At 40.9% G+C, this 15,722-nt stretch overlaps 1 protein-coding gene across 4 annotated transcripts in view; it reads right to left on the bottom strand.

Moving 5' to 3' along the window:
• LOC116947495 (lysine-specific demethylase 5D-like) overlaps positions 1-14,549 on the bottom strand; it is a 39,918-nt gene extending 25,369 nt beyond the window's left edge. For 2 of the 4 annotated variants that reach the window (XM_032963305.2, XM_032963306.2), the window contains exons 1-13: positions 14,177-14,549; positions 10,690-10,767; positions 10,136-10,258; positions 8,895-9,065; positions 7,123-7,191; positions 5,823-5,957; positions 5,136-5,262; positions 4,754-4,929; positions 3,413-3,571; positions 2,951-3,004; positions 2,286-2,405; positions 1,997-2,155; positions 360-541 (exon numbers count right to left, since the gene is read on the bottom strand). In XM_032963305.2, coding sequence (XP_032819196.2) covers positions 360-541; positions 1,997-2,155; positions 2,286-2,405; positions 2,951-3,004; positions 3,413-3,571; positions 4,754-4,929; positions 5,136-5,262; positions 5,823-5,957; positions 7,123-7,191; positions 8,895-9,065; positions 10,136-10,258; positions 10,690-10,767; positions 14,177-14,329 — 1,706 coding nt within the window. In that variant the 5' untranslated portion in view covers positions 14,330-14,549. The remainder of the gene's footprint in view (positions 1-359; positions 542-1,996; positions 2,156-2,285; positions 2,406-2,950; positions 3,005-3,412; positions 3,572-4,753; positions 4,930-5,135; positions 5,263-5,822; positions 5,958-7,122; positions 7,192-8,894; positions 9,066-10,135; positions 10,259-10,689; positions 10,768-14,176) is intronic. The other 2 variants (XM_032963308.2, XM_032963307.2) reach the window with 2 other exon arrangements.
• Between the last annotated feature and the right edge of the window lie 1,173 nt (positions 14,550-15,722).

Below are 15,722 nucleotides of genomic sequence, written 5' to 3'. Positions count from 1 at the left end.
TTAGTACTTCTGGGATAACCACGTCAGGCTGACGTATCTGCACCAAGGCTCTAATTATGGGATTAATTTACCAAGAACTAAAAAAATCGCTTCTGAGAAACCACTGCAAAAAATTTCATCCATGCAAAGTTTTAGAAACGAATCCTCAGGCAGATAAGAGTATTTTGCAAACATTAATTTGCAGGAACGAATCGGAGTAGCGTATAATTCGTGTTTCAGTATAAATTGCAATTTCTGTCCACCACAGTTCATTTTTCCCGAGACTACATATGCTTATAGATGGAAGTACATACTTTCTAATTGTCTCATTATGTCACAGTTTATTGGTGCTGGATGTAAATACATTACTGATCACACACCAGTGCAAATAGTTAATGGAGTAGCTCCAGTGGTCCTCGATGTGCCAGCAGAAGGAAGAGAAACACATGCCCACATACAGCCAGGGCACCTTCATGCCAGATATGTCCCCGTCGATGTGACCCAGCAATGACTGGGGCAAGACTGGCATGTTGTTGAGGTTCCACCCGCTGCTGGTGTACTCCTGTCACAAGAAAAAGCAGCCAAATTATTTTCTTCTTCCATTAAAAATCAAGTCGTGGGTTTATTCGCCCAAGAGTGCAATTCATAGTCTAAATGTGCAATGAGCTCTACAAAATACAGGTACACCACAGCACACACATGTTTCATAATCACCACATGTAATGGTGTAAACAAACAATGGAAGCTAATGATATATTCTCGAGATACAAATCACTTTATAACAACGATTAGTGAATTTTTTGAAAATGCACTTAAGCAGCAATTCTTTAGGAATATAATGCTTCTGAAAAAAAATACAAATTCGCCAATGCTTCGTCCAAAAAAGCCATTATCAAAACTAGATTTGAAGCTTTCGTGACTGCAAGGATGCACTCTTTGGTTTTTTCGGTAAAGTCACGTAGGAAAAACAAAATTCACTTGATGCAGCTATCTTGCTGTGACTGTTCCACCTGAAGACGGAAGCTTGTGTTGCCTCCGAAACGTCGTGATTTTAATTGTTTTCTTTTATTTTAATTTTGTTTTACCTGCATGACTTTACCGAAAAAACCAAAGAGCATTATCAAAACGTCAACACAGAAAAGCAGATTACGGCCTATGTGTTGTCAAGGGGAGCTACATACATAATAGTTTGCTCGATTCATATATGCTATTTGCTGTGGGCATAACACTGGCCACGTTACAAAAAGGTAGTCAATTCAGAGTAAACATTTATATACACGAGCCTTTTGCCCGTTCAAGGACGGGTGTATTGCAGTAAATCTGAAACTTGCAAGTGAAAAGCAGACCGCGACGTGATATTCATTGCATCCATTCGTGTGCAATTTGTAAGACCGCTGTGACATCCTTATTTAATTTAAAGGGTATCATCCCTTCATTAGACCTCCTTTGCCAGTACCAAAATGTAATAATCCGGTTTTCCCCCTATTTTCTGACAACAAAACTGAAACCTTTTTATAAAGATTAATTGTCTGCATTAACCACAATACCTGCAGTCAAAATGCAAACAAATAACATACTATGATAATATATGTGGCATTGTCCTTGAAACTGATTGGTCCACACCAAGGGACGGCTTTCTTTTGAGCCTCGACCCAATTGGTACGCCTTTGCATATATTATCATAGTATGTTTTTTGTTTGCATTTTGATTGCAGGTATTGTGGTTAGTGCAGACAATGAATCCTTGTAAAAAGGTTTTAGTTTTGTTTCCAGAAAAAAGGGGAAAAACCCTATTATTATATGGTATCATCCCTTGATCATCATGACGTCCTTTTTACTTTGATGTCTCAATAGCGTTATGGAGATCGCGTGACGCGAGGGTTCTGCCTTTGCAGTGAGGGTTATAAGTGGACGTTGAGGAGGGGGCAGGAGGTGCCCCGCCCCCCCCCCATGTGGAATGACGTCACGCGCGGGACAGACATTCTTGGCTCATTATAGTAGTAAATTTATACACATACCTCCTCCTCCTTGGATAATTTCTTTTTCCCATTCTTAACAGGAAAACCGCTGCCGTACTCCTTGGCCTGCACGTCGGCCCCATACTCAACACTCACGTCCTCCTCAATGCAGCTGACCAGCCTCCAGAACTCTTTCTCCACAAGTTCGGTAGGCACCATCTGGCGACAACAAGCACATCCAACCAGACAGCCTGCTTTGAAAATAATTGAACCAATTACCCAACTTGCTGTTCGACTCCAATAAAACAAAATTAGATGCAATTTAAGGCATTTAAAAGCTCGAGCTTACGTGAACAGGCATGTTGAAGTAGTCCGATTTAAATACATCCGCCATCTCTCCGAAACTGCGCAAGGTGTACACCCTCTTTGCCTGTTCAAATCCAAATGCCTCCTGAGGTTTGCTACATTCCTACAAAACAAAAAAGAGGTTTTTGAAGCAAAAACAAACCAAGCACAGTAACATTATTCCGTGAGACTGGGCATCCAACAGTTTTTCAAACTTATATATCTATGCTTAAATGAATATTTTTTTGTCTAGATCCATTTCTAAATGACAAATGATTGTTTGTAAACACATTTGTATATATTGTGCAACTCTTAGGACATCAGAACTTGAGGGATCCACTTTATGGTGCACAAATGTAAACTTATTTTTAAATTACTTAAAGCGTTATATATACCTGATAGTGGGTTTAAAAATAATGTATAGATAACACCACACAGATGTGTTTATTTGCCTTCTCCCAAAGACATTGTGCCATCAATCCACAAATATCAACTAATGCCATCCTCTGCGCAAAACACAACAGGAGCTCCGAGTTCAAAAATCTTCTTAAGATTTGTCATAAGTCCGGCAGGCTTCAATTGTAGTATGATCATTAATGTTATAGCCGAATATGGATCGTAAGCCCAAGTTATTACAGGTGTCATTGTGAGATCGCTCCGCTCACTCACGTAAGAGCTGTTGCTAGGGATTATGCCATCACTCCCACTGCACCAGCCCATCACCTGCCAGGAAGACAACCCCATGCAACATAGCCCGGCATGACATCACCCATGCAACATGGCCGGCATGACGTTATCACTCCACACACTTCAGCCAGTCAGTGGCGGAGTTAAATTATGTTTAGGTTGTTGAGATTACTTAATGTTATTAATAATATAATTTTATCAATAATTGTTATTTTATCATCAGTTAAAATTGACTTACGAGTGGTCAGAACCACTCGTAAGATTTTACCTAACTTTGAAAATACTTAATGTCGTTACCCCCTTATCTACTCGAAGCTATGACAAGTCTGATCTTAAACCGGACTTACGCCATTTCGATAAAGTTGCAAGTTGTTTTATACTCTGGCCCTAAGTGTGCATGACCAACATTCGTAGGATCAAGTGCTTGTGGAAATGTTTATTTACCTGAGCAACACACTTAGGGCACCTCCAGTCACCCTTAGGGACATCCTGCAGGGGTGGAATGAGGCAGAAGGTGTGGTAGCTGTCGTCACAGCCATCGCACAGGAGCAGTTTAGCCTCATCGTCCCCTCGCCCGCACACCAGGCATTCGTACAGGTCGACCTTCATGCGCAGAAAGTAGTAAAAATCAGAGGGGGGGAAACATCCTCGGAAACTTTTGAGCACCTGTAAGCCTTTAAACTCTACCGGATAAGTTTAAGCATAACAGAAATGAAACACTTATGGTCTATTCATGTGGCGTTAAAGCATCGTTGAATAAGACCAAGAAAATTATCTTTTGGGCTCCATTATTTACAAATGTAACCAACCAACAGTTTAGACAGCATGGGTCACATTAAACGTAAATAATGCCCGATGAATAGTAGGGGCTTTTTAAGCATGCCACTGCCAGGTGTGGCAGCTAATGGTTTTGTACGAAGTTATCAAAAATAGTTAAGATCAAATCACCCAATAATACATTCAAAAAGTTCAAGCCTGACTGGTTAGACAAGGGAAAAGTAAGCATTCATTCTAATCAAAATCCCCCTTCATCATTCCCCTATTTTACAGAACACCTCAAAGGAATTCACAAAGAAAGATCTGAGAATAGTGTCATATATAAAAAAAAATAAAAGCTACTTCTGAGCACAAGCAGATGTTAAATCTCAGACATTAAGTTTTTTCCAGCATGTTTCCACCCTAACTGACATACTAATTATGTGACTGCAGGACACAAATGACTGATGGAACGCGAGACACTATCTTAGTTACACTTTAATGTCATTCAATAGTGGACAAAAATGTCATCACCACACACCTATTCTACGATGAATAAACTAAAATAAAACACATGATTTAATTGCATTACAAAGTAACAACTACCATTACAAACCGTGGTATTAAATCAGAAATAAAAAAACTTTTAAATAACATGCTTTGACGAGGACTAGCTTTATTTCTGGTTCCTCCCAGTGTTCTTAAGTCTTCATCTGAAGAGCCACGCAAATAAGATGAATTGCCGGTGTGTCCAGCCACATGATTGTGGCTCATTATGATCGGCCACCAACATCTTTAAAATAAGTCTGGGCACTGGGTATGCACTTGAGAAGCCCTGATGAAGACTGCATAGGCTGTGTGCACTGCAGCCTGGCAGTCAAAACACGATGGGGAAACATTTAACACTCAAAACATTTACATTCGGCTTCTGTTTGCGCTCGGCACTAGCTTTTTGGTGTAAGTGAAGACCTGTTTATTTACGTTTGTGCTCAATATTTATTAAGTCTTAATAAGCTTTGCGATGCTTACATTCGCAATTATATCAGCTTCTTTAAGCTGCACTGGCTTGAGCTCCATTTTGGAATCCTTCATAGAAGGCACCTTTTCTGGGATGATGGCAGTCTGTGGTTCAGGTTCAGGTTCAGGACACTGGATGTCCATGGAAGGTAGAGCTTTCACATCATCCAGGCCTCGCTCTCCACCTTCTGCCAAATTACAAGAAACAGCATATTTGGAGTCACCGAGTACAACAAGAAATGGGCATGCAAACCTGAACAAATGAACAAAGTGAACCACTTTGCAATAGATGTTAAACGTTTACAAGAACTTGATTAATACTGCACAAATAAACAAATTGTGCTGTACCACTATAACATTAAAAAAATATATTTATACAGGTTGCTAAACTTACCACTTTCCTTTCCATTTCGATCTTTTCCAGTTAACAGGCCCAGGCCTGCCATTTTGGGACCTGCCCCAAAGATTTGAAGTTTCCGCAGCTCCGAATTGGAGCTCACGTCAGCGTCAATCGGATCGGGCTGCAGTTTCACATTCCCAGAAAAAAAAAAAATCACAATATTGCAAATGAAGAGATCTTCGAATGAGTATCAATATATTTAATGAGGATCTTGCATTTGGAATGTTTAGCCCATTTCACTGAATGAGTGTTTTCCATGTAGAAATAAATCAGTGCACCAGAAGAAAACACGTGTTTACAAGGGGATAGAACTCCCAGACAAACAAAGATTGATCCAAGAACCCTTATGCTGCATTTCCATCTTCTGGCCACCTTGTAGCCAAGCAGATTTGGCAGTTTCACAAAATGGCATGATATACTAAACCTTGCTTCCCAAGTGTTTGATTACAGGCATGCACCCCAAAACCGTGGGAAGATTAAGAACAGAGGTTGTAAGAAATCAAATGGGGTGGAATGATGATAGAGAGTGGTAATCGCGCTGTGCTATGAAGTCCAGAACCGGAGTTCGATTCCCACAAGGCATGAGGCTTCATCCATTGGTGGATTGAAACTGGCTAGAATTAATTGTATTTACTTTGACCTATGAAATGCTGACCAGTGTGTGCAAGTATATGTTCTCACCTCTGTTTTCATGCGGTTTGCACGTCGCCCGGCACAGTTCATCTTTCCATGTTGCAACGACTGCCTCAGGGGGATGCTGTGTGGTTTATATTCTTGGTCTTTCTCATCCGGCTCATACTCTGGCTTCGCAATGCACTGGAATAGGCCGAGGCGTATCAAATCAGCACATGGCGGGAATACTAATATGCATACGTGGTCAACAAATTCTAAACACTTGGACGTGAATAATGTGCCACTTTGTAACTGATATCAGGACAAACCAATAAACAAGAAAAATGAATGCCAAGTCACATACAGTATCAAGATTTTTTAATCCATCTGTTAAAAGAATGCTAAATCTTTCATGAAAAGCTCATACATGCCAAACGCAATAATTAGCAATGCAGATCACATGCAATTCAATTATTCCAAGAAGTTATTTTCAGGACCGACAAATTATTTAAAATGTCACTATTTATGTAAAACTAATTCGCCAATAACAATGCCTGAAAAGGAAAAACATTTCATAAGGCGATGTTTCAGCCAATGGGCCCTTCACAGAGCATGATAAAAACGCTCCAAAGAGAAACGTACTATGAAAGGTCATTGCCAGAAACGATGCCTAATCATATATTTTTGATGTTTTCCTTTTACGGCAGTATTATTGACAAATACGTCGAGTTCGTTATGTGCTTGTGCACCGATGCCAATGCCACATCACCATATCGTGAATATTTTTTTATTTATTTAGAGCATTTTCCAGTAATGTCAAAGATGTCCAGGTAGGGGAAAGCAAGCAGGGTTCAACTACATTGCATGTGGATGTGAATATTTGGCAGTGGTTCTCAAACGTCCGTCCTTCTGACCCTCCACAGTGCGCCTTTCCAGGTTTACCAAAGTTTGCGTGAATATGCAAATTAAGCCACTAAATGTTTCGCACTCTCAGTGGTCATGAGGACTTGGGTTTCAGAAACGGGGAATAAAGTTACGATTGCTTGAACAATATTTAATTTGTCCAAGTGAATACCATCGCAAGCATAAAGAATGGGGTATGTATGGTAGTATGAGGACTCTTTCAATGGGAAAGTGGTCTTTTTAGTTCACACATTAGGGAGGGAGATGTAGGCTACAGAAAAAAATGCATCAATAAACATCCAACACTGGGCTAACTTTACTTATAAAAATTAGTCACAAGACATTTGTGTAATAAGATACAAAGGAAAGGATGCTGAGGGAAACGTTCAGACACAATAAAACAGCGACACAAAAAGGAAATTATACTTTTTTTCCATTAAAGCGGGAAACAATGCTTAAAACATACCTCATTGTAATTGAATTCTGCAACAGCCTGAGCGATTGGTGTTTTCTGATTGAGGCTCTGTGCTATTGTCTGGTTTGAAAGTCAAAGCAAAACACAATTACACCATGCTGCACCTAACCCAGCTTCATATATTAATTGCACTGCAGCAGACTTAAGTCAAAAGAACTGCCTCAGCTGCACAGGATAAGTAATAGGCTGTTACTCTTGTCTGATGTCCCAATTGTGTACCATACACATTCAGCATTAAGGCCTCAAATTTACCTGTAAATCCTGCCATTGGGGTTTGTAAACATGGTTTTGATTGGCAGTTTGCAGCTACCGGATTTCAATATTTTTATAGAATTTCTTGAAATACGTTAATACATTTTGAACCATAAATCCCCATACGGAGTCAGTTTCATCAAATTATATAAAAGAAAAGCAAACTCAATAAAAAGGTGTGCAGTTTTTTTAACCGACTGTAAATAATATTGTCATTTTCATAACTACACACTGTAGCTGCACGGCTTTCATTGTCAGGAATGTGGGAGTGGCTAGTTGTTTACACCAAGTTATTGGAATACAAATTTAGTGGCAAACTAGAAACCTGCACATTCTTTGGACGTGACCATCCATCCATCCCTCACAGCCAGCCAGCCAAACTTTTAATGGTATTTAGAGCCCTGAAAAAATATAATCTTATAGAGAGCCTAGTCTCTCCACCTTTCAATTGCCTTTTCTGTATTGTATTTCCCAATAATCTCTATTTCTCACTTTGTCTGTTTCGTTATCCCTCTGTTGCCTCTCCTACATCTCCCTCCCTCTAAATTCCTTTCCTCCCTCCACTTTATCCCATACACTTCCCTCCACTCACCCCTATCTCTCATTGCTTCTCTCATCCTCGCTCTCCAAATTTCGACCTCTCCCTTTCTCGTTTAAATCTCTTGCCTCTCCCTAATCCTCCCTCCCACTGCTCATCGTTTTCACCTCCTCTTTCCGTTTGGCTCTCTCTCATTTCCATTAGACGCCCTTTCACTCTCTCCCTGCCCCCGTCTCATCCTCCCTCCTATATCTGCCTTCCTCACCCCCTTCTATCGTAATTGCATGGGATACACGGCTGGGACGACAGAGGGAGGGAAGGCTTGACCATCAGCATGCACGAATCCGGCTCAACGTGGTGGGATGCGGGTGATGTCATCGCGCAGATGTGCGCTATGACGTCACTACCACGCAGATGTGCGCTATGACGTCACTACCACGCAGAAGCACTTGCATGTCAGCCAACCAGGAATCCAGCGAGCAAAACCTTTAATGTTGTATGAAACTCCAACCACGGGCATGCTTACTTAATGTAAACACACTAATCTGATTTCCCGGGGTAAAAAATAATGTTTTTATTTTATCCGAGGGAAAAACTGCCACATTTTATTTTTAGACCAGAACAAATTTTCCACCACAGATAAGTCTATTGTGGGATTTATATCAATAATCGAATATTAAACAAGATTTGAAGAACAGGAGAACCCATTCAACTGGCAGTAGTTATAAAGGCCACAATCCAGCAAGAGAACAGTGCAGCTGAAACTCTTATGAAATCGAGACAATGCAACCTCTGCGTTATAATTTGTCATAAAAAAAATTTTTTGACAAAGCTTTAGTATGGGCAGCATACAGTAATTGTATAAAATAATGGCAGTGTAAAGTGTCGATTGTAGTCATAATTTGTATACAGCATTCTCGTAAAGTCGTTGGATAAAACAATGGCGGAGTGAAGTGTTGGGGTGCAGTCTTACCGAGAGGCTCACGCCAGATTGGAAAAGGTTGTGGGGGTAGAGGATTCGCTCGTAGTGCACACGAAGCAGTGAGCCCACAGCCTTTCCCGTCATGTATCCCATCTTTGCTGCCACGCGTGACCATTTCCTGTCTTTGCACACAATCTCAAAGCCTCCCTCCTCTGCCACCACCTGCAGCAGAAAACGATGCCAAACATGTCACCAACTTCAGCATCTGCACTTGATGCTTTTTAACCCTTGGCAGTTTGACCGAGGCAAAAAATCATACCAGTAATTTGTGACTCAAGCCTTAAGTATCATATTTCGTGGGAGACAATTGACAGCATATTTTATTATTTGCGCTGGTGCACATGACTGGGAAGAAGACACCCACTTTCTAGCCTTGTGCTTTGCCAAAACTCAATTTACACGAACAAAAATACAGTGTATGCAATATGCAGAAGATCAGCACATTTTGTTCAAAACATTGTGTCATGCAGTTCTGCTCAATTCTATCAAGTCACATCTTCAATGAAATTTAATACCGATAAGCCAACATTAAACTGAGATATATTCCGTAATCACAAGGAAAAACACACTTAATTCAATGTCTATCAGCGACATGAAAATGTAAATAATATTCCTAACAGCAGCATCACCATCATGATGTACTGAACTGCATTGCGAATTAGGTAATTTATATTGAAAACAGACTTCATATTTCATGAATACAATGTTTGAAGGAACCTTATCAACTGCTCTGTTTCAACACCTTTAATATATTGATGACCTACAAACCGGCAGAGCACTTGCATGCAAATAAATATTTATGCTTAAAAGCAGGAACGGTAAAATATATTGAGCCTATATAAATAGGCACCGATTTTTATATTATCTAAAAAGTAAAATGTGGCCACCACATCCGATTCTTTTGCCAATATAAAATAAAAATAGATTTAACAAAAACATCTGCAGTTATGATCAGCATTATCGCAATTTGTCAAGTCAAAATAACATAGTGTTTGTGGAAATGAACGTGAAATACCCTACACACAAGCTGCATTTGTCACCTCATGCCCTTGAAAACACGAGGACCTCAATACGCAGCTTGACACAACTGGTTAAAACAAAGCCTTCCACCGATTTGCGCTCGTTGGCAATGGAGACATCGGCATATTTTTTTATACAAACTTAACAATATGAACAACCGTCAAGAATGCGGGCTTAAGAGTATGAAATAAAAAAGAGTCTGTCCACAACACCTTGCTCAGCATGTAGAGGTCCAACAGCTTTCGCTCCAAAATGGGAATCTTCAAAGTAGAACCTTGCAGCTCCCAGAATTTTGCTATCTGATCCAGAAAGTTTAGCTTCACTCTCGTTTGGGCCTTGAGCAGAGACACAAGAGGAAAACAGATTGGAAATCCGAACATCAGTCCAGTGCTTGAGCAACAATAGAAAAATATGCATTAAAGCTGCACTGAAAATGAAGGCTTGTGCCAAACATCTGTCAATGTGACATTGAGGGCTACCCACAAATAAAATATATTAATCGCGGCCACAATTACACAACATTGTATTGAGGCTTTGGAGAAGAGATGCCCGTTTTCATGGACACAAAATGGAATTACAGCTAGAAATGAGAGAGAACAGTCAGACATGCTCGGTGTCTTTGTACAGCATAGAATTAAGTATGAACTATTATGAATTGTTATACAGACTATTAAGACACATCAGGCAGCCAAAGTTTATTTACGATCATTACACTAAAGTGGAACAAAACAATGGTTAATTTTGTCGATGTATCCATTTTGCTTACCTCTAGTTCATTCAATCTCTGTATTCTTGGCGTGAAACGAAAATTATCAACATCCACAGCAAACGGAGGCTGCCACTCCTGGAAAACATAAACAAGTTTTTATTATTTTGGGAAGATAAACATGTCACATACACTATGCATTTAAACACCAATATAGGTTACTTTCTTTAAAAATACTAGAGCTATTAAGACAATATTCCTGGAACCACTAAAGGTACAATGTTTACGTACCAATGGCGTTAAATTTGTATGCCAATTTTGGTTCTAAAATAAGCCATGAGAAACCCCTGAACACAAAAAGACTCGATAAGAAAAATAATGTGCACATAAGCCATAACTACAACGAATATTAAGAAAAAACATGTAACATCTGCACTCTAGAATATCATAAATGCAAAATGTCACCCCAATATGAAAGGTTGTTAATACAACTCTTGGTCAGGTTAAATCATGTTGTTGTAACTTGCAAAAAAGCAATGGTATTTAACCGGGTTTAACAAAAAAATGTGTTTTTGTACCTGCACTGTAGCCTATTTATAGCTGTATCATGATTATATTGACAAAAAATCCTGCCCATATTGTAGTATAAGCAATCTTTGTTATGTGGCTCTTGAAATTATGAGTCCTGATGACAACAGTACTCAAACGGTACAACAACGTAATGTCAGGCAAGAACCAATTAGTGCCAAACATCTGTTCCTGATTAGACAACTCTTTTCACGAAAGTCCACCCATGGTCACTAACAATGGGCCACGAGGCACTGGAGGCACTGAGAAGTACACCTCCATTCAAAGCCGTCGTGGGTAGCGTTAACATTGTTTTTCCCGTTTCAAAGGTGACATGCAATTGAAAACAAAGCGTGGTACACGTGACTTAATTTTCCCTGCTCAAGTTGTATTCATGTTACTCAGTCGAAGCCACTTACAGCCCCACACTGTGATAAAAAAAATGTAATGACTAATTTGGCGTATGGTGGTAAACGGTAGGTGATAATACATTTGCATGGTAATTGCCATGCCATAATTGAACATGCGTAACCATCATATTCTAATGTTGTTTCACCTCTACTCTTCTCCCAGTAAGGTGGACAAGCCAGGCCACGTTAACAGTAACAAAGGCCCTGCCGAAAAGCGGCTGAGGTTCAGTGTTCACGACGCTTAGGATGGGCAGATGCTGGACAGCGTTAAAATAATAATCCCTGGCTTATTTGACCATTTTGTATAAATTGGAGCCTGGGCATTTGACTATTTTGTTCGAATTGTATTGTAATTATTACATTTAGTGTATTAATATTATTGTCTTCTTCCTGGGCCTAATTCCCTGAGTACTGTATTCAGTGTAAAATACTGCATATCTGTTTACTGAATTCGGCGAGTAAGAGGTAATCCTGCAGTAACTCATTCGTACAGCAAGTGGAAATTTTGGGCCTTTAAGCATTGTATTTAAATGTCCAATGCACAGCTTCAATTCTATATACTGTAGCTTTTGAACAAATGAGTAATTACTGTTATTAGTCTGCCAAATATATAATTTAAGTTACTCTGCAAAGTGCATTTTTATTGATATGTTATCATGCAATACTGCACCATATTATTTACAATGGAGAAAAAATAATGGAGTTGTTGACATACAAAGTATCCATGTTGTTTGTCAACTTTTACTGAAGGAAACACCAATAGGACATGCAGAAATACCATAATGCAAGAATAACCAACCACTATTTGTTTTATTTAGAAATGAAATTGATCTGCACTCATGACATATGCAACCCAGCCCATGTGTCAAAACTACTGTTTAACTGTGCTATAGTTTTTGTTGAGAAGTTTGGCTTAAAGAATAAAATAATTACCATAAGCACTTATGAAATGTCTAGATTTACATGATATATAGGTGTCTGAGCCACCAAGATGGCTTTTTTGTCCCTTGTCTTCATATATACTCCCTATATGTACGTCAACACCCAACAAAATGTCTGCCATTTTGTTCCACGAGCAGCTGGCCAGCAAAGGGCTCACAATAAGCCACGTTAAGCAAAAATGCCACCTAAAAAAGGGGCGTTCAATCAATCCACATTTCTCTAGAATTTAAGCTGTAACTATAAAAATATCTAAGAAAGTGTCTACACGTTATTTTAAAAAGATCAGCTTGTAACAAAAAAAGCTCACTATTAAATAATTGCATCACATAAACATTAAAGTAATAATAATGATCAAATCATACCTCGATTTTCGATTCTTAGAAAACCACCTCGTAAATACAATGGCTTTAAGAATAAAATGTAGATTGTACAGCTGACATAGAAACAATATTACGTGGGCAGGGGAAAAGGAAAAACACCAACACGTAGTTTGGCCAAAGAGCAAGCCAAGATGCTATCCTTTACACTATAGTTTTAAATGACCTCTGGCGAGCACATTTACATCAAATTATAGTCGCAGTATTAATCCACGGTTACGCTCAACAGTTGTCTCATAAGTGCCACATATTTTGTTTCTTTTGTTCCGTTTTGGCACAGCCAAATACTGCCACAATACAGCGCAATTTTACCTTAAAAACCTAAGCGGCTGGCTTTTTGCGGTGCAAAATACAGCTTAAAAACACAAACAAGTTCATAAAAATGACAGGGTTGATATAATTTCATTAAGACTAGCGCCGTCACGGATGTGACAATAAGCCTACGTGTATGTCCGCCCCGCAGTAATGGCCCTATTTTTTTCCCCAGTCTCATTTTGCGCGTGCGCTATTACTTGGCCTCTCGGCGTGAAAATTTACGTCTTTCGGCCACAAAATCATCCACCACCATCCCAAGCGAGAATCCCACTGGATCGCATCTGTATATTTCGCGTCGAAAACTGCTCGGGTAGTGATGTAATGACCCTCACCAAACGAACCCCACCATTGCCATAAACTTCCCTGTGCAAATTGCTGTCTCTGCTCGCCTGGCTCCCAACGCCGCACAAAAAGTGGCTTTTAAAGTTAAACGCCGAGCCGCCGAGCGACCCCGGGTGGGATTTTAGAAAAAGCGCCTCTCCCCGGGTAAAATACCATCAAAAGTTCGCGAAAACTTCGCTCAGAAAGTGGCCCATCATGCGAACGAGACGCCACCACCACAAACAAGCAGCGACCCCAAGTGCCAGTGTCCGCACGCCCGCCCGCCATGTTGAGAGTTAAAGAGCCAAAAATAAGCCTGAAAATCGCCACTCGCGCTTAATGATTTTTGGGGTGGAGGGCGGCATATTGGCCCCCCCATTAAAATAAACAAATCCCACAAAGTCGCAAAAAAACCCGGAGCCACGGCCGACAACATCTCAAAGCAGAGGGCGACGCAAAAAATCCAAACCCAACCAACAAAACGACACACAACAGCCAGCCGACTTTAAACTTGTGGTCTTTTCTCTGGGCTTGGTTGGTTTTCTCTCGGTTTCCGTGAGATTAATAGAAGACACACAGATGTAGAAAATACGTGGATGGGTAGAGGGCACCAACCGGAGGCGGCCGTATCTTACAGATGCCCGTCTTCTCGCCAATGGGGCGAATCTTTGCTATGTAAGCCAGCGGGTCCCCGAATTCCTCCCACGTCGGTTGGAAAACTGGGCACTCCGGCGGTGGCACGAACTCCTCTCCGCCGCCGCTGCCCATTGCTTTAGATGTTTTATGGTTTATTATGGTGCCCCTTGGTTTTTTAAGTCCTCTACTACTTTACTTTTTCTTTACAAATGGTATTTGATCTCAAAAAAATTGTCCCACAAACAAAGAAGCGCGGCCGTCCAGCGTGGCCACAGTCATTTAAATCGCCTTCCCCAACCACGGCCTCATCGCGCACTCGTGGACGATGTGCGCGTGTCCCTCCGCGCCGGCCTTTTGTTAATCCCAGCCCGCACCGGCTCAGCGCTGGTTTCTTATTGGATAGCGCTTCCACCGCGTGATGTAATGCTCGCCCTCTATTGGACGCAATCGACCGGCGCCGCTTATTGGCTCTACGAAATTGAACGCGTGTCCCCTTCAAGCTTTTTTTTTAAAGAAATAAGTCCTCGCCCGATGCGAGCGGCTTGCCACCCGATTTAGAGCGATAACCGCCGAGGCAAGGTCGCAGTTTGGGTTTTATGCATTGCATTTATTTTTTGGTGCGGTTGTGTTGGCGTGTTTGGGTGTGCAGAAAAAAAATCGAGGTTTCAGTGTGGGCGTATGAATACATCTTGAGCCACCCATCTCCAACCGAGGGGACCAAATACACCTTTTCGGTTCCTCCTGGCATTTTTTTAATCTTTTTTTTTAATAAATCCGCTTAAAACCGTCGCTTGTTGAATTTTTTCCTCTTAAAATTATATTTTTCCGACCTTTGTGGCAAGTGCCGATGGAAATTTCAAGACGCGACTGAACAATGGCCACCAAATGACAATATCCCGAAAATGGTCGTGCACTCGTGACCCATTCGGCGCATAAATACAAATTAAAATCACGTTTATGCATTCGATTTGTGGGTTTTCATGAGCCCATTCCACGGCCATCGCGAGGCCGATGTGGAAATTTCGTGGGGCGAACGCGTGTTGGCAAGTTCCCGAGTTTGCAGGGGACAGCAAAATGACCGACCCGGGGGCCACCTTTTGTGGATAAACGTAAATGACATAAAATAGCATCGTGCCATGTCCACGATTTTTAACGAACAAAAATGTTGCCGGTGGGATCGGGGGACAATGCAGCATTTTGGTGTGGGCGCGTATTTGATATGACATCGCCTTTATTATTTCGTCACAATTTCAGAAAATATTGACCCGTCCCATGGACAACTTGGCAAAAGGTATAAATTGTCTAAAGCCAAGGTCGAAACGCGGAATTTTGACCCTCCGCGGCAGTCCGTAGCGTTCTCGCCCCACTGAAAAACAACACAAATGTACCGATTGGACGCCGCCGATCGAAAACGACCGACGTTTCTGGCGACAAACAAAAGGGGGAGCCTACGGTGGCCATCTTGGGTAAGGGAGAAGTCTGTAGGTTAAACATCATCGACGTGAGTGGGTAGGCGACGGTTGGT

The sequence above is a fragment of the Petromyzon marinus genome, chromosome 30 (genome assembly GCF_048934315.1).
Source record: "Petromyzon marinus isolate PM22_M1 ecotype Great Lakes invasive population chromosome 30, UKy_Petmar_22M1.pri1.0, whole genome shotgun sequence".
Taxonomy (NCBI): domain Eukaryota; kingdom Metazoa; phylum Chordata; class Hyperoartia; order Petromyzontiformes; family Petromyzontidae; genus Petromyzon; species Petromyzon marinus.
Note: the sequence above shows the minus strand (reverse complement) of the source record. Positions and strands in the feature narration are given on the sequence as shown.